This window comes from Oncorhynchus keta, chromosome 21, assembly GCF_023373465.1.
Source record: "Oncorhynchus keta strain PuntledgeMale-10-30-2019 chromosome 21, Oket_V2, whole genome shotgun sequence".
Lineage (NCBI taxonomy): Eukaryota > Metazoa > Chordata > Actinopteri > Salmoniformes > Salmonidae > Oncorhynchus > Oncorhynchus keta.
Window position 1 is genome coordinate 1,737,651 of NC_068441.1, and position 23,400 is coordinate 1,761,050.

At 43.9% G+C, this 23,400-nt stretch overlaps 1 protein-coding gene across 2 annotated transcripts in view; it reads right to left on the reverse strand.

The window, feature by feature from the left end:
* Positions 1 to 13,404: 13,404 nt before the first annotated feature.
* LOC118399916 (mitogen-activated protein kinase 14A-like) overlaps positions 13,405 to 23,400 on the reverse strand; it is a 39,128-nt gene continuing 29,132 nt past the window's right edge. For both annotated transcript variants that reach the window (XM_035796137.2, XM_035796138.2), the window contains exons 7-12: positions 21,277 to 21,391; positions 16,617 to 16,688; positions 15,635 to 15,714; positions 14,495 to 14,573; positions 14,187 to 14,360; positions 13,405 to 14,044 (exon numbers count right to left, since the gene is read on the reverse strand). In XM_035796137.2, the coding sequence (XP_035652030.1) occupies positions 13,977 to 14,044; positions 14,187 to 14,360; positions 14,495 to 14,573; positions 15,635 to 15,714; positions 16,617 to 16,688; positions 21,277 to 21,391 (588 nt within the window). In that variant the 3' untranslated portion in view covers positions 13,405 to 13,976. The remainder of the gene's footprint in view (positions 14,045 to 14,186; positions 14,361 to 14,494; positions 14,574 to 15,634; positions 15,715 to 16,616; positions 16,689 to 21,276; positions 21,392 to 23,400) is intronic.

Genomic DNA, 23,400 nt, shown 5'->3' on the forward strand with positions numbered 1-23,400 from the left:
ATAGGGGAAAGCGGCTTACTTTTCATCGGAGTGCGCGCATTCATCAACAGATCTGAAATCAACCTTCCTCCCTGAGGACTGTCATAGACTGTGCCTGGTGGTCAACATAGGCTACCTAGATAGCTACCTCTGATGTGAGCTGATCTCACTCCCGGCTCCAAGGTGATTAAACTTTCGTTCTAACTGCACAGGACTACTGGAGTAATATGGATATTTACTTTGTTGTTGTTGAAATCTCACTTCTGCTATGTTTACCTGCAGTATAGGCCGTGAGCAAGCTCTGTTGTTTCTTGTTCTGGCAGTTATCTTTGCTGAGGTAAACCTCTCACTGAATCTTTTATATCTATATGGTGTGCAACGCTGGTTTCTTTTCATTCTTACTCGATTTTCGATTGCTGTTTAGCAGGTAGTGCTTTCTGTTCTATATTCCACTTTGTCGTTGTCTATAATTTCAGTGAAGGCTAGGGGGTTAAGAAATAATGTCAAGCGCAAAGCATTATTTTTATTTGGCAAACAGCTTAAAACAGATTTATATTTTTTTCAAGAGTCTCATTCATTTTCTACCGACGTCAACTTCTGGAGATCTCAGTGGGGTAATGATGTATGGCTCTCTCATGGTTCTGAATGCTCTGCTGGAGTCATCACTCTGGAGAATATAATATATAATAATATAATATATGCCATTTAGCAGACGCTTTTATCCAAAGCGACTTACAGTCATGTGTGCATACATTCTACGTATGGGTGGTCCCGGGAATCGAACCCATTGTCTGTATACTTCTTGTATGTATACTGTTTTTTCTGCAATAAATAAAAACAAATATTATATAACCATTATACTTTGTGATACAAAATGGTAAAAGGGAAGAAAAAAACATAATTATAAAAAAAATACACCCTTCCAATTAAACCTACTCTGATTAAAAACCCACTACCCCATTCCACTACTTTGACCCTATCTACCCCTGCACAAAGCCAATGGCCTGGAAGGACAGCACACCACCACTCAACACAACCTGAAGTCAAATCTTGTATACCCAAATACACTGCTCAAAAAAATAAAGGGAACACTGAAAGAACACAATGTAACTCCAAGTCAATCACACTTCTGCAACATTGATTGACAATAAATTCCACATGCTGTTGTGCAAATGGAATAGACAACAGTTGGAAATTATAGGCAATTAGCAAGACACCCACAATTACATTTACATTTAAGGCATTTAGCAGACGCTCTTATCCAGAGCGACTTACAAATTGGTGCATTCACCTTATGACATCCAGTAGAACAGTCACTTTACAATAGTGCATCTAAATCTTAAAGGGGGGTGAGAAGGATTAATTATCCTATCCTAGGTATTCCTTAAAGAGGTGGGGTTTCAGGTGTCTCCGGAAGGTGGTGATTGACTCCGCTGTCCTGGCGTCGTGAGGGAGTTTGTTCCACCATTGGGGAGCCAGAGCAGCGAACAGTTTTGACTGGGCTGAGCGGGAACTGTACTTCCTCAGTGGTAGGGAGGCGAGCAGGCCAGAGGTGGATGAACGCAGTGCCCTTGTTTGGGTGTAGGGCCTGATCAGAGCCTGGAGGTACTGAGGTGGCGTTCCCCTCACAGCTCCGTAGGCAAGCACCATGGTCTTGTAGCGGATGCGAGCTTCAACTGGAAGCCAGTGGAGAGAGCGGAGGAGCGGGGTGATGAGAGAACTTGGGAAGGTTGAACACCAGACGGGCTGCGGCGTTCTGGATGAGTTGTAGGGGTTTAATGGCACAGGCAGGGAGCCCAGCCAACAGCGAGTTGCAGTAATCCAGACGGGAGATGACAAGTGCCTGGATTAGGACCTGCGCCGCTTCCTGTGTGAGGCAGGGTCGTACTCTGCGGATGTTGTAGAGCATGAACCTACAGGAATGGGCCACTGCCTTGATGTTAGTTGAGAACGACAGGGTGTTGTCCAGGATCACGCCAAGGTTCTTAGCGCTCTGGGAGGAGGACACAATGGAGTTGTCAACCGTGATGGCGAGATCATGGAATGGGCAGTCCTTCCCCGGGAGGAAGAGCAGCTCCGTCTTGCCGAGGTTCAGCTTGAGGTGGTGATCCGTCATCCACACTGATATGTCTGCCAGACATGCAGAGATGCGATTCGCCACCTGGTCATCAGAAGGGGGAAAGGAGAAGATTAATTGTGTGTCGTCTGCATAGCAATGATAGGAGAGACCATGTGAGGTTATGACAGAGCCAAGTGACTTGGTGTATAGCGAGAATAGGAGAGGGCCTAGAACAGAGCCCTGGGGGACACCAGTGGTGAGAGCGCGTGGTGAGGAGACAGATTCTCGCCACGCCACCTGGTAGGAGCGACCTGTCAGGTAGGACGCAATCCAAGCGTGGGCTGCGCCGGAGATGCCCAACTCGGAGAGGGTGGAGAGGAGGATCTGATGGTTCACAGTATCGAAGGCAGCCGATAGGTCTAGAAGGATGAGAGCAGAGGAGAGAGAGTTAGCTTTAGCAGTGCGGAGCGCCTTCGTGATACAGAGAAGAGCAGTCTCAGTTGAATGACTAGTCTTGAAACCTGACTGATTTGGATCAAGAAGGTCATTCAGAGAGAGATAGCGGGAGAGCTGGCCAAGGACGGCACGTTCAAGAGTTTTGGAGAGAAAAGAAAGAAGGGATACTGGTCTGTAGTTGTTGACATCGGAGGGATCGAGTGTAGGTTTTTTCAGAAGGGGTGCAACTCTCGCTCTCTTGAAGACGGAAGGGACGTAGCCAGCGGTCAGGGATGAGTTGATGAGCGAGGTGAGGTAAGGAGAAGGTCTCCGGAAATGGTCTGGAGAAGAGAGGAGGGGATAGGGTCAAGCGGGCAGGTTGTTGGGCGGTCGGCCGTCACAAGACGCGAGATTTCATCTGGAGAGAGAGGGGAGAAAGAGGTCAGAGCACAGGGTAGGGCAGTGTGAGCAGAACCAGCCGTTTGACTTAGCAAACGAGGATCGGATGTCGTCGACCTTCTTTTCAAAATGGTTGACGAAGTCATCTGCAGAGAGGGAGGAGGGGGAGGGGGAGGAGGATTCAGGAGGGAGGAGAAGGTGGCAAAGAGCTTCCTAGGGTTACAGGCAGATGCTTGGAATTTAGAGTGGTAGAAAATGGCTTTAGCAGCAGAGACAGAGGAGGAAAATGTAGAGAGGAGGGAGTGAAAGGATGCCAGGTCCGCAGGGAGGCGAGTTTTCCTCCATTTCCGCTCGGCTGCCCGGAGCCCTGTTCTGTGAGCTCGCAATGAGTCGTCGAGCCACGGAGCGGGAGGGGAGGACCGAGCCGGCCTGGAAGATGGGGGACATAGAGAGTCAAAGGATGCAGAAAGGGAGGAGAGGAGGGTTGAGGAGGCAGAATCAGGAGATAGGTTGGAGAAGGTTTGAGCAGAGGGAAGAGATGATAGGATGGAAGAGGAGAGAGTAGCGGGGGAGAGAGAGCGAAGGTTGGGACGGCGCGATACCATCCGAGTAGGGGCAGTGTGGGAAGTGTTGGATGAGAGCGAGAGGGAAAAGGATACAAGGTAGTGGTCGGAGACTTGGAGGGGAGTTGCAATGAGGTTAGTGGAAGAACAGCATCTAGTAAAGATGAGGTCGAGCATATTGCCTGCCTTGTGAGTAGGGGGAAGGTGAGAGGGTGAGGTCAAAAGAGGAGAGGAGTGGAAAGAAGGAGGCAGAGAGGAATGAGTCAAAGGTAGACGTGGGGAGGTTAAAGTCGCCCAGCACTGTGAGAGGTGAGCCGTCCTCAGGAAAGGAGCTTATCAAGGTATCAAGCTCATTGATGAACTCTCCGAGGGAACCTGGAGGGCGATAAATGATAAGGATGTTAAGCTTGAAAGGGCTGGTAACTGTGACAGCATGGAATTCAAAGGAGGCGATAGACAGATGGGTAAGGGGAGAAAGAGAGAATGACCACTTGGGGGAGATGAGGATCCCGGTGCCACCACCCTGCTGACCAGAAGCTCTCGGGGTGTGCGAGAACACGTGGGCGGACGAAGAGAGAGCAGTAGGAGTAGCAGTGTTGTCTGTGGTGATCCATGTTTCCGTCAGTGCCAAGAAGTCGAGGGACTGGAGGGAGGCATAGGCTGAGATGAACTCTGCCTTGTTGGCCGCAGATCGGCAGTTCCAGAGGCTACCGGAGATCTGGAACTCCACGTGGGTCGTGCGCGCTGGGACCACCAGATTAGGTGTCCACGGCCACGCGGTGTGGAGCGTTTGTATGGTCTATGCAGAGAGGAGAGAACAGGGATAGACAGACACATAGTTGACAGGCTACAGAAGAGGCTACGCTAATGCAAAGGAGATTGAATGACAATTGGACTACACGTCTCGAATGTTCAGAAAGTTAAGCTTACGTAGCAAGAATCTTATTGACTAAAATGATTAAAATGATACAGTACTGCTGAAGTAGGCTAGCTGGCAGTGGCTGCGTTGTTGACACTACACTAATCAAGTCGTTCCGTTGAGTGTAATAGTTTCTGCAGTGCTGCTATTCGGGGCTAGCTGGCTAGCTAGCAGTGTTGTTTACGTTACGTTGCGTTAAAAGAACGACAATAGCTGGCTAGCTAACCTAGAAAATCGCTCTAGACTACACAATTATCTTTGATACAAAGACGGCTATGTAGCTAGCTGTGTAGCTAGCTACGATCAAACAAATCAAACCGTTGTACTGTAATGAAATGAAATGAAAATGTGATACTACCTGTGAATGCGACCGGGTTGTTGAGTCCTATTCGGTAGACGTTGGCTAGCTGTCGGCTAGCTGTTGGCTAGCTGTTGGCTAGCTAGCAGAGTCTCCTACGTTAAGGACGACAAATAGCTGGCTAGCTAACCTCTGTAAATTAAGATAATCACTCTAAGACTACACACTCTAAACTACACAATTATCTTGGATACGAAGACAGCAAAGACAGCTATGTAGCTAGCTAACACTACACTAATCAAGTCGTTCAGTTGAGTGTAATAGTTACTACAGTGCTGCTAATCGGTGGGCGTTTGCTAGCTGGCTAGCTGGCTAGCTGCTGGGCAAATAGCAGTGAAGACTACGTTAGGACGACGAAATACGATAATTATGCAATTATCTTTGATACAAAGACGGCTATGTAGCTAGCTAAGAAGAAATTGCTAAGATTAGACAAATCAAACCGTTGTACTATAATGAAATGTAATGAAAAAGTTATACTACCTGCGGAGCGAAGTGCCGATGCGACCGCTCGCTCCAACCCGGAAGTACCACAATAAAGGACGGGTTCTGCAGGTGACAACCACAGACCACTTCTCAGTTCCTATGCTTCCTAGCTGATGTTTTTGGTCACTTTTGAATGCTGGCGGTGCTTTCACTCTAGTGGTAGCATGAGACGGAGTCTACAACCCACACAAGTGGCCCAGGTAGTGCAGCACATCCAGGATGGCACAATGCGAGCTGTGGCAAGAAGGTTTGCTGTGTCTGTCAGCGTAGTGTCCAGAGCATTGAGGCGCTACAAGAAGGCAGATCCTCCAAATCCAGACCTCCATGGGTTGATAAATTTGATTTCCATTGATCATTTTTGTGTGATTTTGTTGTCAGCACATTCAACTATGTAAAGAAAAAAGTATTTAATAAGAATATTTCATTCATTCAGATCTAGGATGTGTTATTTTAGTGTTCCCTTTATTGTTTTGAGCAGTGTACTTCTCTGCAGCTGCCACCACAACATCTATTTTTTTTCAATTTTTGCAGTACAGTTGATAACCATTGCAATGATTGCTAAGAAGATAACCTTACTGAAGCATTGCCTTTGGAAAGTATTCATACCCTTTGACTTTTTCCACATTTTCTTACATTACAGCCTTATTCTAAAATTTATGAAAAAATACAATTCCTTATCAATCTAGACAAAATACCCCAAAATGACAAAGCAAAGACAAGTTTAGAATTGTTTTGCTAACGTATAAAAAAATATCACATTTACATAAGTATTCAGACCCTTTACTCAGTACTTTGTTGAAGCACCTTTGGCAGCGATTACAGCCTCAAGTTTTCTTGGGTATAACGCTACAAGCTTGGCACACCTGTATATGGGGAGTTTCTTCCATTCTTCTATGCAGATCCTCTCAAGCTCTGTCAAGTTGGATGGGGATGTCTCTGCACAGCTATTTTCAGGTCTCTCCAGAGATATTAGATCGGGTTCAAGTCCGGGCTCTGGCTGGGCCACTCAAGGACATTCATAGACTTGTCCCGAAGCCACTCCTGCATTGTCTTGGCTGTGCTTAGCATCGTTGTCCTGTTGGAAGGTGAACCTTCGCCCAAGTCTGTGGTCCTGAGCACTCTGGAGCAGGTTTTCATCAAGGATATCTCTGTAATTTGCTCCCTTCATCTTTCCCCTCGATCCTGACTCGTCTCCTAGTCCCTGCCGCTGAAAAACATCCCCACAGCATGATGCTGCCACCACCATGTTTCACCGAAATGATGGTGCAAGGTTTCCTCCAGATGTGACGCTTGGCATTCAGGCCAAAAAGTTCAATCTTGGTTTCATCAGACCAGATAATCTTGTTTCTCATGGTCTGAGAGTCCTTTAGGTGCCTTTTGGCAAACTCCAAGTATGTGTCTTTTACTGAGGAGAGGCTTCTTCCGTCTGGCCACTCTACCATAAAGGCCTGATTGGTGGAGTGCTGCAGAGATGGTTGTCCTTCTCCACAGAGGAACTCTGGAGCTCTGTCAGAGTGACCTTCGGGTTCCCTGACCAAGGCCCTTCTCCCCTGATTGCTCAGTTTGGCCGGGTGGCCAGCTCTAGGAAGAGTCTTGGTGGTTCTAAACTTCTTCCATTTTTAGAATGATTGATGCCGCTGTGTTCTTTGGGAGCTTCAGTGCTGCAGAAATGTTTTGGTACACTTCCCCAGATCTGTGCCTCGACACAATCATGTCTGGGAGCTCTACGGACAATACCTTTGACCTCATGGCTTGGTTTTTGCTCTGATATGCCCTGTCAACTGTGGGACCTTATATAGACAGGTGTGTGCCTTTCCAAATCATGTCCAAACAATAGAATTTACCACAGGTGGACTCCAATCAAGTTGTAGAAACATCAAGGATTATCATTGGAAACAGGATAAACCTAAGCTCGATTTCGAGTCTCATAGCAAAAGGGTCTGAATACTTATGCAAATAAGGCATTTTTTAAATTATTTTTTTACAAATAATTACACCTGTTTTCGCTTTTTCATTATGGTGTATTGTGTGTAGATTGATGATGAAAAAAATATGGAACTGTAACGGAACAAAATGTGGAAAAAGTGAAGGGGTCTGAATTCTATCCGAATGCAATGTATGATTGTTTTTTTATGAGTCTCTCCCTTCTCATGTAAAGCTGAACTTTATGAGATACCCTGTAAGAGCTCTTGTGCACAAGCCCCTCCAGTGTTATGAATTCACAAAATATTTGGGCATGTGTCAAGTGTATGCAGATGGGAAGACTATCGTATGCCAGCTGAGGTTATATGCTCCAACTGTGGTGTTGAACACTCTACACCACAGTTTAAGGGCTGTCCAACATGTCTCCTATTTGGAGGTGGTGAGAAGAGTGGAAGGAGCGAGTGGCATTGAAGACACAATGGTATTTGGGACTGCACAAGTGAATGTTTCTCAGTAATCAAGGGATTCTAATATGTTACATGTGAAAAGGGTGGACTTTGTAGCATTTATTTTAATGGTCACAAACTGCACAGCACAAACAAATATGAAATCAGAGAACATTTGAATTACTGGTCAGCAGTACGCTTTTTGGGACTCAGTGAGTTTACAGCCGGGGCATTGCAAGAAATCCTGTCAAAGGACGTTCCGCCCTCACATTCCCCAGAGTCTGTGTAGGGATGTGATTTGAATGGTAATGTGACTGAAGGAGTGTCTATTTTTATATTTTGTATGATGTCGGTTTTTCCTACAATGGTTCTCAACTGTACCGCAGAACTGGAGCGTAAAAATCAGAAAAAATGGATTTGTTGTGGTGTCAGCTGTAGATAAGTACTTGGGTGTACGGGATTTTATTGCAAAATAGTTACAGGGTGTGCTGAACGATCGTGTCCTGTCCTCCCAGGCCGCCGGACTGGTGTAGGATCAGATAGGACCAGTGGAATAGTGGTGACATTTTTAATGGTTATTTTGTCTTCCCTTTTCTCCATCCCTTCCCTTTTTATGTTACAAAGTGTAATGAATTCACATTCCAGAACAGTAGGCAGAAACACAGGGCTAGATAACAGAAATAGATTAACACGATGGCCGACCGTTTTTACATATATATATATAGATTTTTTTTTTACAGTAATGATTGACGAGTGTCGAGGAGAAAGAGAGAAGGGAGAGGTCGTGCCACTGCTCATGTTCTCAAAATGTCAGATTGGGCCCTTTTTTCCAAGTTTCGCCTAAAATGACATACCCAAATCTAACTGCCTGTAGTTCAGGCCCTGAAGCAAGGATACACATTTCCTTGGTACCATTTGAAAGGAAACATTTTGAAGTTTGTGGAAATGTGAAAGGAATGTAGGAGAATATAACATATTACATCTGGTAAAAGATAAGACAAAAACAACAGTTTTTTTGTATTGTTTTTGTACCATCGTCTTTGAAATGCAAGAGAAAGGCCGAAATATATTATTTCGGGAAATGTTCTCGTTTCTTACAACCTAATCGTATTAGCTTACATTAGCTCAACCGTCCCGCAGGGGACCCACCAATCCTGAAGAAGTTTTTAAAGTAATGATGGCCTGTCATTTCGCTTTTCTTATTTGAGCGGTTCTTGCCATAATATGGACTTGGTCTTTTACCAAATAGGGCTATCTTCTGTATACCACCCCTACCTTGTCACAACACAACTGATTGGCTGAAACGCATTAAGAAGGAAAGAAATTCAACAAATTAACAAGGTACACCTGTTAATTGAAATGCATTCCAGGTGGCTACCTCATGAAGCTGGTTAAGAGAATGCCAAGAGTGTGCAAAGAGGAGGAAACAGGCACAAAAGTATCTATATCCACAGTAAAACGAGTCCTATATTGACATAACCTGAAAGGCCACTCAGCAAGGAAGAAGCCACTTAGCCACAAATAGATGGCATCATGAGGGAGGACAATTATGTGGATATATTGAAGCAACATCTTAAGACATCAGTCAGGAAGTTAAAGCTTGGTCGCAAATGCGTCTTCCAAATGGACAATGACCCAAAGCATACTCCAAAGTTGTGGCAAATGGCTTAAGGACAACAATATCAAGGTATTGGAGTGGCCATCACAAAGCCCTGACCTCAATCCCTTAGACAATGGGCAGAACTGAAATTGCATTGCGAGTAAGGAGGCCAACAAACCCGACTCAGTTACACCAGCTCTGTCAGGAGGAATGGGCCAAAATTCACCCAACTTATTGTGGGAAGCTTGTGTAAAGCTACCTGAAATGTTTGCCCAAGTTAAACAATTTAAATGCAATGCTACCAAATACTAATTGAGTGTATGTACACTTCTGACCCACTGGGCATGTGATGAAAGAAATTAAAGCTGAAATAAATCACTCTCTACTATTATTCTGACATTTCACATTCTTACCATAAAGTGGTGATCCTAATTGACCTAAAGACAGGGAATTTCTTTGCTTAGGATTAAATGTCAGGAATTGTGAAAAACTGAGTTTAAATGTACAGTATTTGGCTAAAGTGTATGTAAACTTCCAACTTCAACTGTATATATTGTTTTTGACCAAGCGTGCATGCACCAAATCCACCTCTTCGGCACCATAGAATTAAAAATGTTAATACTATAATGGACATGAACATGATAGGGTAATGGTCAGCCATTTTGGTCAGGGAGTTGGTCAACCATAGTTTGCCAGTGCTGTGATAAGATATTGTGTAAAATAATGAATTTTAAAAATTCATCTGCACTGTATGTTTTTTAGCAACCATTCAGTTTTATATTCCATATGATTTTTTATTAACTGCCAATACATTCCATTCAAATAATGCAGTCAATCCACAGCCATACACTGGTTGAAATCAGTTCATGATCGTTCATGATAGGATAAGTAAATGCAACAAGCAGGGTAACGTGGGGTAACTACCCCCCCTAAAAACAATGTCCAATTACTGACACAAGATGAAGGAACAAGGAAACCACACACTGCTCTTGATAGTATCACTGATCTTTAATAAGCTTACGTATCAGCCTCACGGCCTTAGTCAGAGCTTTTGTGAGTTTTTTTCAAATTAACACCTTTATGTAGACCTAGCCCCACCCACATCTGCAGGGGGTTAGACCTAGCCCCACCCACATCCGCAGGGGGTTAGACCTAGCCCCACTCACATCCGCAGGGGGTTAGACCTAGCCCCACCCACATCCGTTCCACGCATCGAAGGGGGTTGGAGGCAAAGGAAAAATAAGTGCTACCAAATATAACAATATGCATTTCATAAATATTCAAATAAAGTGTGTAAATAAGACGTTTTAAACACGTCTGTAAAACCACAACGAGGACATAGACCTGCCGAGCATGTTTTAAAAAAATCATTGGGTACATCGTACGAAAAACATCAAAGTAATCTTAAATAGGGGCATAATTCATGTTCAAATTCACAACATAACATACATAGGCATTTCATCATTAAGACCTTGAGGAAATAATGTCTGGAGGGTGAAAATCCCAAGACATTCTCTTTTACTCAGAGTATTATTAATGTCACCTCCCCTGTCTGATATCTTAACTTTCTCTATGCCACAAAATCTAAAAAAGTAGAAATGTCATGCTTTAGGTCATTAAAATGTACTGCGACTGGATAATCCCTGTCGTTTCTCCTGATTGAAACTTTATGTTCACTGATTCTCTGTTTGCTTGAACGAGAGGTTTTAAATAACATGGGTGGTGGAAACCATAATAATGTAATTTATTTGGAACCATTTTCAAGTATGTGGGTGTCAGAAATATTCACACTTCATCATATTGTTACACTGTGCGCATCCTCTGCATCTATAGCTACCATTTGGAAGAGGGTGTAAAAGAGCCTGGCTGATTTTCTTTTGTGACTGGCAGTTGGCATGAACCAATTTATCGCGTAAATTGCGACCTCTCCTTTACACAAATATGGGGTGGATTTTTAAATTCAGCCGGCAAAGCTGGGTCCGATGATAAAATATGCCAGTGTTTCTTCACCACATCTCCCACTTCTCGAGTTCAAAGTAAGTATATGTGGTTGTGAACATTACAGAATGTTCAGGTTCATTTCCCAGACCACACACACACACACACACACACACACACACACACACACACACACACACACACACACACACACACACACACACACACACGCACGCACGCACGCACGCACGCACGCACGCACACACACACGCACACGCACACGCACACGCACACACACACACACGCTGTGCTGGCTCACAGAAAGAGTGGGTCATTGTCATTTTGGTCAAGGCTCTCTAGAGCAGGTTCAGCAACTGAGGGAGCTGACTTAAATGAGTAAGCAGCTGATGTGCCAAAAAGCTGCAAAACATTATCAGGCAGCTGGTGCTCATAGCAAGCCTCACGAGACAGCTTCAGTCCATATTGAATGTACAGGATGGAGTTATGGGTCTTGCAAGGACATTTGGCTTGTCACCTAAAACCCTCACATACTTTTACAGATGCACAATTGAGAGCATCCTTTCAGGCTGTATCACTGCCTGGTACCGTTACGGCACCGCCCACAACTGCAGGGCTCTCCAGAGGGCAGTGAGGTCTGCACAACGCATCACTGGGGGCAAACTGCCTGTCCTCCAGGACACCTACATCACCCAATGTCACAGGAAGGACAAAAAGATCATCAAGGACAACAACCACCCGAACCACTGCCTGTTCACCCCGCTTACCATCCAGAAGGCGAGGTCAGTACAGGTGCATCAAAGCAGGGACCGAGACTGAAAAACAGCTTCTATCTCAAGGCCATCAGACTGTTAAACAGCCACCACTAACATTGAGTGGCTGCTGCCAACATACTGACTCAACTCCAGCCACTTTAATAATGGAAATTGATGGAAATTACTATAAAAATGTAACACTAGCACTTTAAACAATGCCACTTAATATAATATGTTTACATACCCTACATTACTCATCTCATATGTATATGTATATACTGTACTCTATATCATCTACTGCAGTTTTATGTAATACATGCATCACTAGCCACTTTAAACTATGCCACCTTGTTTACATACCCTACATTACTCATCTCTTATGTATATACTGTACTCGATACCATCCACTGCATCTTGCCTATGCCGTTCTGTACCATCATTCATTTATATATCTTTATGTACATATTCTTTATCCCCTTACACTTGTGTGTAAGGTAGTAGTTGTGGAATTGTTAGGTTAGATTACTCGTTGGTTATTACTGCATTGTCGGAACTAGAAGCACAAGCATTTCGCTACACTCGCATTAACATCTGCTAACCATATGTATGTGACAAATAAAATTGGATTTGATTGAACAAATATCCTTTTGTGACAGTGACATAAGATTCCCCCCCTCGCTTCTAATAGACTACACACAGAACAGAGGACAGGACAGCGTAACAAGCGGTGGTCCTTCTGTAGCTCAGTTGGTAGAGCATGGCGCTTGTAACGCCTGGGTAGTGGGTTCGATTCCCGGGACCACCCATACGTAGAATGTATGCACACATGACTGTAAGTCGCTTTGGATAAAAGCGTCTGCTAAATGGCATATATTATTATTATATTATTATATTATTATTATTATTATTATTATATTATATTACAAGCGTTCGAGGAGGCAATGATACAAAGACGGAGTGAAAAAGAAACAGAGATGGGTAGAAAAAAAAAAATAGATGAAATAAGTTGAAAGGGGCAGGATGAGCAAATACAAAAACTCCCCAGCCCTCTACCCCCTCTCTCTTTCTGCGTGATTGAATTAGAGAGAAAATATGGACATCAAACGGTTGTATCGTCATTCTCATAAGGGACACACCATTCTAAGAAAAATCCACCTGATTGGGCATAGAACCTGCCAGTCATTCCTAAACAGTTCCTGTCACTAGGGGCAGTGTTCTAATCAGTGAGAGAAGGGTGGGTGGGGCTATGTGCTCGATTATAATAGCGACTTCTCGGCAGTATTACTGTGTGCATAGTACCATTTATTTACAAGAGTGCAGCCTTATTTACATATGTAAAACACTGGCAGGCATAACAACAGAGTACAGTTTGACTGTGGAGACAGAACTTTTGTCAGAGAAGGGCAGAGGTGATTTACACTGTTGGGATTCCTACTGAATTTGATCCAAAAGGAGGTAAAATAACATCTGGCTATACACTACCAACCTAAAATCATAAATAAATGTTTGAAGGTACCAGTGGTTTGTTAAATTAAATCATGTGGTTGATTGTTTTTGCCATATTGAACTGAGCACCATTTCCAGGAATTTATTAAATAAGATACTTTTTAGCAAATCATGTGAAAATCTGAAGCTAACTTAACAGATATTCTAAACACACAAACAGTAGATACAATATTACAAAGTAATTTCCCCAGTTCGGCCCAGAGACCAAAACATAGACAATATAATATAATACAGCAAGCGGGAGGGTGGGTGGGGTCGGTCACCTTTAACCCTTGATCTCTAAACCAAGAATGACCCCAGAAATGAACGACGACAGACACTTGAATGCCGTGGTTTCCCATTTGTTTGTTTGTTAAATAGTCCGGAGATTTGATAGTCCTCACACAAGGTTGTGTACTCTGGGAGGAAGTTGCCTCTAAATTCTGATCTAAGATAAGCTCAACCTACTCCCAGATCCTAACCTAAACCATTAGGGGAGGAAACACATAACTGGTCCGAGTTCAATGTCTACATGCCACTTCCTCTTCAACACAATTCCATAAGAGAAGGAGAAGGCAGAACCAAGATTATCAATGACTTCACCCTAGTTCCCTCAGGACTCCATCTCGTCTCCGTCGAATGGCAGGGGCTCGAAGCTGCAAACCTCCTCATAGGTCAACCCTGAGAGAAAGAGAGAGATCAGAAGTGGCCGGAGTAGACATCTACCTCGTTTAGTGTGAGTACCATGTTATGTTAAACCTAAATGGTTTTATCATCCTCCCTCCACACACAGAGCCATTTCCCTCTCTCCCCCATCACATACTTTTCCACTCCTCTATCTCCAGCTCACGGCTCTCAAAGCTCTGGTCGTATGGCTCAGACTCTGGTTCATCGTCTGGGTCGTGGTACTGGGAGAAGTAGGGGTGGGCCAGGGCCTCGGACGCTGTGATCCGCTGATCAGTGTCCAGAACCAACATCTTCTCTAACAGATCCACCGCTGGAAGGGGGAGAGAGAGAGAGAGAGAGAGAGATTGTAAACGGAGTGTCTGTTAAGACAGTGTGAATGTGTGTGTGTTTGTGAGACACTAGACAGACTACCCCATTATTACCTAGTAGACTAGCCATTATTACCTAGTGGGTTAGCGCCAATGAACACATCAGCAAAGTTCCTCTTGGGCATCTGGGGAAGGGAGTTAATGTAGTTTCTGGCCTGTTCGAGAGATACACAGAACGGTTAAACACACATTGGCCAGGGAACACACAGGTGACTACAACACTTGAACTGCTTCTGAAATCAAGCGATACCCCATTTCGGCAGTGAAGACAGATTATTTCTGTACACTTAGGGCTCGAATCCTAACTTGAGATCAGAATGTGTAAATCCTGCATTGATGCCAATAGGAGACTCAGTTACGTGCTCTGTGGACTTATGTATCAAGCGGCTCAGTGTAGGAGTGCCAATTTATGATCAGTTTAGCCTTTTACATCACATTGAATAGGATTACATGGTCAGGGGGAACCTGATCCTAGATCAGCACGCCTACTCTGAGACGCTTGAGAAATGGCCCCAGATCTCAAGATAGGAATCCCATAGAGCACATCTAAAGGGTTATGAAGAATGCAGCAGTCTGTAGTTTGGAAGAGAACCACTGTACACAACGACCAAACACATCATATACCATGAGAACACTCCAGATCAGAGGGGCAAGGCCATAAAAAGCAGTCAGGAATTAGGGATTGCAAGGCACTCTGGGAAGTGGTTAGATTACATCAGAGATGCATGTCAGACAAAAAGCAATCGGGTGCAGAGAGTAGGGGAGGGTTGGAAGAGCTCTGTAGGGCCTAACAAAAGACTGGGGGCATCATAGAGATCCTATTAAATTACTAGAGGGGCTATGTCATAAACCCTCAAAATTCCAGGATGGGGTAGCCATAATGGTCAGGGAGAAATCCAAACCAATCTAATCGGAAAGGATGGCAGTAGAGGCATAATCCTGATTTTACTTATGCAGGAAAATAAAGTAAGACATGTGATATCAGAAACGGTGTAATAGAATTTGAACTAAAATATTGTCATACAATCATAAATACAGTTCATACGGTTTTATATGCATTTTCTGTATAAATAGTATCTAAAATATGAGTCAATGACCATAAATGTCTACATTTGTTTTCCTGGAAAACTGTGCGTGCTATTATATAATACAATATCAGTACTTGTTGCATTTATAATTTGGGCGACCCTGGGAAGGACATTTCATAGCGTCTCACCTCGTGGCTGGGCATCCGGCTAATGACAGAGGCCGGGGGTGTACCTGTCAGCCTCATGATCTGCTGCAGCTGGTTAATATCTACAGCAGCCCAGGGTCAAGGGTCATAGGGCATACTGTCACACATGAGAGGGTCACAGGGATGTCAAAGTGTCCCTAAACTAAATACTGAATAATTTTGTTTCGTGGGGAGAAGATAAGGTGGATGAGATGAAAGGGTAAAAGTTGACATGCTGTATGAGGTATTATTGAATAGACACACAACAACATGCTTTTAGAACAAAGCCAGCAGAGGAACGAGTGACAGAAGCAACAGAGCAACTCAAGACCAGAGGGCTCAAGGGGGCAGCTCTACTCAATGACAACTAGGTCAAGGTTCTCTTGGCTTCTGAAACAGCAGCCCATGTAGCTGTAAGTACACGGGAAGTGGTGTTGAGTTACAGTGGCTATATAAATGGCAGGACAGGAAGAGAGTATAGTAGTAGTAGCATCTCACTAAGGAGGTTGCTATAGAAACGCAGAAGCACAACCCAAAACGCAGGCAGGCAGACGGGCGAGGGCGGATTGGAACAGAACACGGTGGAACACGACGGAACACTCACAGATTCAGGAGAGTTTTCATCAAGAGCTCAGGTTCCGGGGTTCCCATGAGGAGCATTATAAGCTTCAACTGACCAATGTCTATACCATACCATACCAACATCAAGGGAAAACTAAGGGATGGGATGGAAGGAGGGTGAGAAAGAAGGGATGGGAGGGTAGGGAAAAGTAGGAGGGAAAGATGGAGGGAGAAGTAGGAGGAGGGATACTTCTATGAGAACCTCAGACATATACTACCTGGTTTGCCCATGCATGTAGTTAGTTATTTAGCTAAGTGCACACTTCAACTGGGTGTAGGGGATAGGGGTGAATATGGAATTGGGCCATGACAACAAGTGCTACACTTTTCTATGTCACCGTGATAACAGTGAAAGGAAGGATACGATCGGTGCCCGGGAATAACGTCCTTCCGGTTAGCAGCTCCGCCATTATGCAGCCCACCGACCAGATGTCAACTACAACAACAAAAACAACACTGTTAGTGTTCAACTAGAAACACATATCCGTAAAATAATTTGGTATAACCATTTACACCTGCAAAATTATTTTTTTGGGGTGTAAAAAATTCAATTAAACCTGGCCTATAGAATATACCGTATATTACTTATAGGTCATACCTGTCATATTGCAGAGATAGTGCAATATACAGTGGATTCGGAAAGTATTCAGACCGCTTCACATTTTCAACATTTTGTTACATTACAGCCTTATTCTAAAATGGATTAAAAAAGTTCTCATTTCTCAAACACTACCCCATAATGACAAAGCAATAACAGTTTTTTAGAAATGTTGGCAAATTTATTAAAAATTAAAAACTGAGATTTCACATTTACATAAGTTTTCAGACACTTTACTCTACTTAGTTGAAGCACCTTTGGCAGCGATTACAGCCTTGAGTCTTCTTGGGTATGACGCTACAAGCTTGGCACACCTGTATTTGAGGAGTTTCTCCCATTCTTCGCTGCAGATCCTCTCAAAATCCAATTCTGCATTGTCTTGGTTGTGTGCTTAGGGTTGTTGTCCTTGTGGAAGGTGATCCTTCGCCCCAGTCAGAGATCCAGAGCACTCTGGAGCAGGTTTTAATCAAGGATCTCTCTGTACTTTGCTCTGTTCATCTTTCCCCTGATCCTCACTAGTCTCCCAGTCCCTACCGTTGAAAAACATCCCCAAAGCATGATGCTGCCACCACCATGCTTCACCGTAGGGATGGTGCTAGGTTTCCTCTAGACGTGACGCTTGGCATTAGGGCCAAAGAGTTCAATCTTGGTTTTTGTCTGGCCACTCTACCATAAAGGCCTGATTAGTGGAGTGCTGCAGTGATGGGAGAAACTTCAACTAGTTTTTTCAAACATAAATTTGCATCCTGTAGCTCTAACTCCAAAAAGTTTTGGGACACTAAAGTCCATGGAGAATAAGAGCACCTCCTCCCAGCTGACCACTGCACCGAGGCTAGGAAACACTCACCACTGATAAATCCACGATAATCGAGAATTTCAATAAGCATTTCTCTACGACTGGCCATGCTTTCCTCCTGGCTGTCCCAACAAACAGCCCCGCACACCCCGCAGCTACAGCTACCTCCTCAGCTTCTCCTTCACCCAAATCCAGATAGCAGATGTTCTGAAAGAACTGTAAAACCTGGACCCGTACAAGTCAGCTGGGCTAGACAATCTGGACCCTGTCTTTCTAAAATTATCCGCTGCCATGTTTGCTAACCCTATTAGCAGTCTGTTCAACCTCTCTTTCGTATCGTCCGAGATCCCTAAAGATTGGAAAGCTGCGGCGGTCATCCCCCTCTTCAAAAGGGGGTGACACTCCAGACCCAAACTGTTAGACCTATATCCATCCTGCCCTGCCTTTCTAAAGTCTTCGAAAGCCAAACAGATCACCGACCATTTCGAATCCCACCGTACTTTCTCCACTGTGCAATCTGGTTTCCGAGCTGGTCACGGGTGCACCTCAACCATGCTCAAGGTACTAAACGGTATCATAACCGCCATTGATAAAAAACAGTACTGTGTGGCCGTCTTCGACCTGGCCAAGGCTTTCGACTCTGTCAATCACTGTATTCTTATCGGCAGACTCAATAGCCTTGGTTTCTCAAATGACTGCCTCGCCTGGTTCAGTGTGTCAAATCGGAGAGCCTGTTGTCTGGACCTCTGGCAGTCTCTATGGGGGGTACCACAGGGTTCAATTCTTGGGCTCTTCAACTCTTTTCTCTGTATATATCAACAACGTCAACGTCACTCTTGATGCGGGTGATTCCTTGATCCACCTCTATGCAGACGACACCATTCTGTTGTATACACCTGGCCCTTCTTTGGCCACTGTGTTAACAAACCTCCAATCGAGCTTCAATGCCATAGAACACTCCTTCTGTAGCCTCCAACTGCTCTTAAACGCTAGTAAAACTAAATGCAGGCTCTTCATCGATCGCTGCCCACACCCGCATCACTACTCTGGACGGTTCTGGCTTAGAACATGTGGACAACTACAAATACCTAGGTGTCTGGCTAGACTGTAAACTCTCCTTCCAGACTCATATTGAACATCTTCAATCCAAAATTAAATCTAGAATCGGCTTCCTATTTTGCAACAGACTCCTTCACTCACTCTGCCAAACATACACTCATAAAACCTACTACCCTACCCATCCTCGACTTTGGCATGTCATTTACAAAATAGCCGCCAACACTCTACTGGATGCAGTCGATCACAGTGCCATCCGTTTTGTCACCAAAGCCCCATATACCACCCACGACTGCGACCTGTATGCTCTAGTCGGCTGGTGCTCGCTGCATATTCGTCGCCAGACCCCCTGGCTCCAGGTCATCTATAAGACTTTTCTAGGTAAAGCTCCGCCTCATCTCAGCTCACTGGTCACCATAACAACACCCAACCGTAGCACACGCTCCAGCAGGTATATCTCACTGGTCATCCCCAAAGCCAACACCTACTTTGGCCGCCTTTCCTTCCAGTTCTCTGCTGCCAATGACTGGAACAAATTGCAAGAATCGCAGTAGGTGGAGACATATCTCCCTCACTGACTTTAAGCATCAGCTATCTGAGCAGCGAACCGATCGCTGCTGCTGTACACAGCCCATTTGTAAATAGCCCATCCAACTACCTCATCCCCATATTGTACTTTTTTTGCTCTTTTGCACACCAGTATTTCTACTTTCACATCATCATCTGCACATCTATCACTCCAGTGATAATTTGCTAAGTTGTAATTACTTCGCTACTATGGTCTATTTATTGCCTTACCTCCTTACGCCATTTGTACACACTGTATATTGACTTTTTCTATTGTGTTATTGACTGTACATTTGTTTATTCCCTGTTGTTTGTGTCGAACTGCTTTGCTTTATCTTGGCCAGGTCACAGTTGTAAATGAGAACTTGTGGAGCTCTGGTCAGAGTGACCATTGGGTTCTTGGTGACCTCCCTGACCTTGGCCCTTCTCCCCCAATTTCTCAGTTTGGCCAGATGGCCAGCTCTAGAAAGATTCTTGGTGGTTCCAAACTTAAGAATGATGGAGGTGACGGTGTTCTTGGGAACCTTCAATGCTGCAGAAACTTTTTGGTACCCTTCCCAAATCAAATCAACTTTTATTGGTCACATACACATGGTTAGCAGATGTTAATGCGAGTGTAGTGAAATGCTTGTGCTTCTAGTTCCGACAGTGCAGTAATATCTAACAAGTAATCTAACAATTCCCCAACAACTACATAATATACACAAATCTAAAAAGGAGTGAATGAGAATATGTACAGATAAATTGCTGGATGAGCTATGCTGAGCGGCATAGGCAAGTTGCAATAGATGGTATAAAATACAGTATATACATATGATATGAGTGATGTAAGATATGTAAACATTATTAAAGTGGTATTATTTAAAGTGGCATTGTTTAAAGTGACTAGCGATCCATTTATTAAAGTGGCGAGTGAGTGGGTCTCAATGTAGGCTGCAGCCTCTCTGAGTTAGTGATGGCTGTTTAGCAGTCTGATGGTCTTGAGATTGAAAAACAGCTTCTTTCTCTCAGCCAGCTTCGGTGCACCCATCCTGACCTCACCTTCTGGATGGTAGCGGTGAACAGGCAGTGGCTCGGGTGGTTGATGTCCTTGATGATCTTTTTGGCCTTCCTGTGACATTGGGTGCTGTAGGAGTCATGGAGGGCAGGTAGTTTTCCCCCGGTGATGCGTTGTGCAGACCGCACCACCCTCTGGAAAGCCTTGCGGTTGAGGGCGGTGCAGTTGCCGTACCAGGCTGACCCTTCGATGTGGATAGGGGGGTGCTCACTCTGCGGTTTCCTGAAGTCCACAATCATCTCCTTTGTTTTGTTGACGTTGAGTGAGAGGTTGTTTTCCTGACACCACACTCCGAGGGCCCTCACCTCCTCCCTGTAGGCTGTCTCGTCGTTCTTGGTAATCAAGCCCACTACTGTTGTGTCATCTGCAAACTTGATGATTGAGTAGGAGGCGTGCATGGCCACGCAATCGTGGGTGAACAGGGAGTGCAGGAGGGGGCTGAGCACGCACCCTTGTGGGCCCCAGTGTTGAGGGTCAGCGAAGTGGAGATGTTGTTTCCTACCTTCACCACATGTGCCTCGACACAATCCTGTCTCGGAGCTCTACGGACAATTCCTTCGACCTCATGGATTGGTTTTTGCTCTGCCATGCACTGCCAACTGCGGAACCTTATATAGACAGGTGTGTGCGCCTTTCCAAATCCTGTCCAATCAATTGACAATCAAGTTGTAGAAACCTCAAGGATGAGCAATGGAAACAGGATGCACCTGAGCCTCATAGCAAAGGGTCAGAATACTTATGTACATTCCAAAAATAATAATAATAATAATATATATACATAAAAAATTCTAAAAACCCGTTTTCACTGTCATTATGGGGTATTGTGTGTAGATTGATGAACATTTTTTTGTTTTATCTATTTTAGAATAAGGCTGTAATGTAACAAAATGTGAGAAAAATTAAGGGGTCTGAATACATTCTGAATGCACTCTATTACAGTATAAAATTACCTGTCATGTTGTAGTGCATCCAGTTAAGCATGATCTCTGGGGCGCGGTACCACCTGGTTGCTACGTAACCCGTCATCTCATCATCAGTGTGTCTCGCCAAACCAAAGTCCAGGATCTGACGGGTAGAAAGAGAGATAGGGCAAAAGTGAGTGTGTGTGTATGCATGTGTGTGCAAGAGAGATGGTTGTGTGTATCAAAAGGTGTGGACTCAAGTCACAGACTTTTTGTAATTCATAATGTGTAACTCAAGTCAGACTCGAGTGACCTGGACCTGGAATTTGAGTTACAAATTTCATAACTGCAAGACTTAACTTGATAGAAAATAAAATGACTTGACTTGAACTTGGAGCCTAAAGACTCGGGACTCGACTTGAATTGGCAACAGACAAACAGAGAACACAGGTATAAATACACAGGGAACAACACATTGCATGTATAGATAACTTTTATTACTTGACTTGAAGAAAAAAAACGTATGACTCAACTTGCTCTTAGAATGCATGGTTTGGCCTTGACTTGAGACTCAACCAGTTCTACTTGGGACTCTGACCTTGCTTGTGACTCGAATAATAGTGACTTCGTCCCACCTCTGGTATTTACAGTGCCTTTAGAAAAAGTGTTCATACCAGTTGGCTTATTCCACATTTTGTTGTGTTAAGAGTCTGAATCTTCACACAATACCCCATAATGACATAGTGAAAACATGTATTTATTGTTGTTTGTTTTGTATTTACACCCCTGAGTCAATACTCTGTAGAAGCACCACAGCTGTGAGTCTTTCTGGGTAAGTCTCTATGAGCTTTCCACACCTGGATTATGCAACATTTGCTTCAAGCTCTGTCAAATTGGTTGGTGATAATGGCTAGACAACCATTTTCAGGTCTTGACATAGATTTTCAAGCTGATTTAAGTCAAAACTGTAACAGCCACTCAGGAATATTCAATGTCTTATTGGTAAGAAACTCCAGTGTAGATTTGGCCTTGGGTTTTAGGTTACTGCTGAAAAGGTGAATTCATCTCCCAGTGTCTGGTCGAATGCAGACAACCAGATTTGTGTGGTGGTGTTTCTTTCCTATCCTGAAAACTCCCCTGTCCTTAATGATTACAAGCATAACATGATGCAGCCACCACCACACTTGAAAATATGTTGTGTTACTCAGTAATTTGTTGTATTGGATTTGCCCCTAACAGTTTGCATTCAGGACAAAATTGTAATTTCTTTACCATATTTCTTTTGGTATTACTTCAGTACCTTGTTGCAAAACAGGATGCATGTTGTTTAATATTTGTATTCTGTACAGGGTTCCTTTTCACTCTGCCAATTAGGTTAATATTGTGGAGTAACTATGTTGTTGATTTATCCTCAGTTTTCTCCTATCATAGCCATTAAACTCTTAACTGTTTTAAAGTCACCATTGGCCTCATGGTGAAATCCCTGAGCGGTTTCCTTCCTCTCTGGCAACTGAGTTAGGAAGGGCTACTGTACTTTGTAGTGGCTGGGTATATTGATACACCACGGAAAGTGTAATTAATGACTTCACCATGCTCAAAATGGTACTCAATGTTTGCATTTATTTTTATCCATCAACCAATAGGTGCTCTTCTTTGAAAACCTCCCTGGTCTTTGTGGTTGAATCTGTGTTGGAAATTCACTGCTCGACATAGGGACGTTACAGATAATGGTATGTGTGGTATAGAGTAGAGGTCGACCGATTAATCGGCATGGCAATCGGCATTTCTGAACGCTGATTAAGGCCGATTACAATGCATTCCACGAGGAAACTGCATGGCAGGCTGACCACCTGTTACGTGAGCGCAGAAAGGAGTCAAGGTAAGTTGCTAGCTAGCATATAAAAACAACAATCAAACTACACATGGCTGATGATATTACTAGGTTAACTAGCTTGTCCTGCGTTGCATATAATCAATTTAATTTATCATCAAATCACAGCCTACATCGCCCGGGGATGATTAACAAAAGCGCATTTGTGAAAAAAGCACAATCTTTGCACGAATGTACTTAACTATAAACATCAATGCCTTTCTTAAAATCAATACACAGAAGTATATATTTTTAAACCTGTATATTTAGTAAAAATAAAATTGTTAGCAGGCAATAATAAC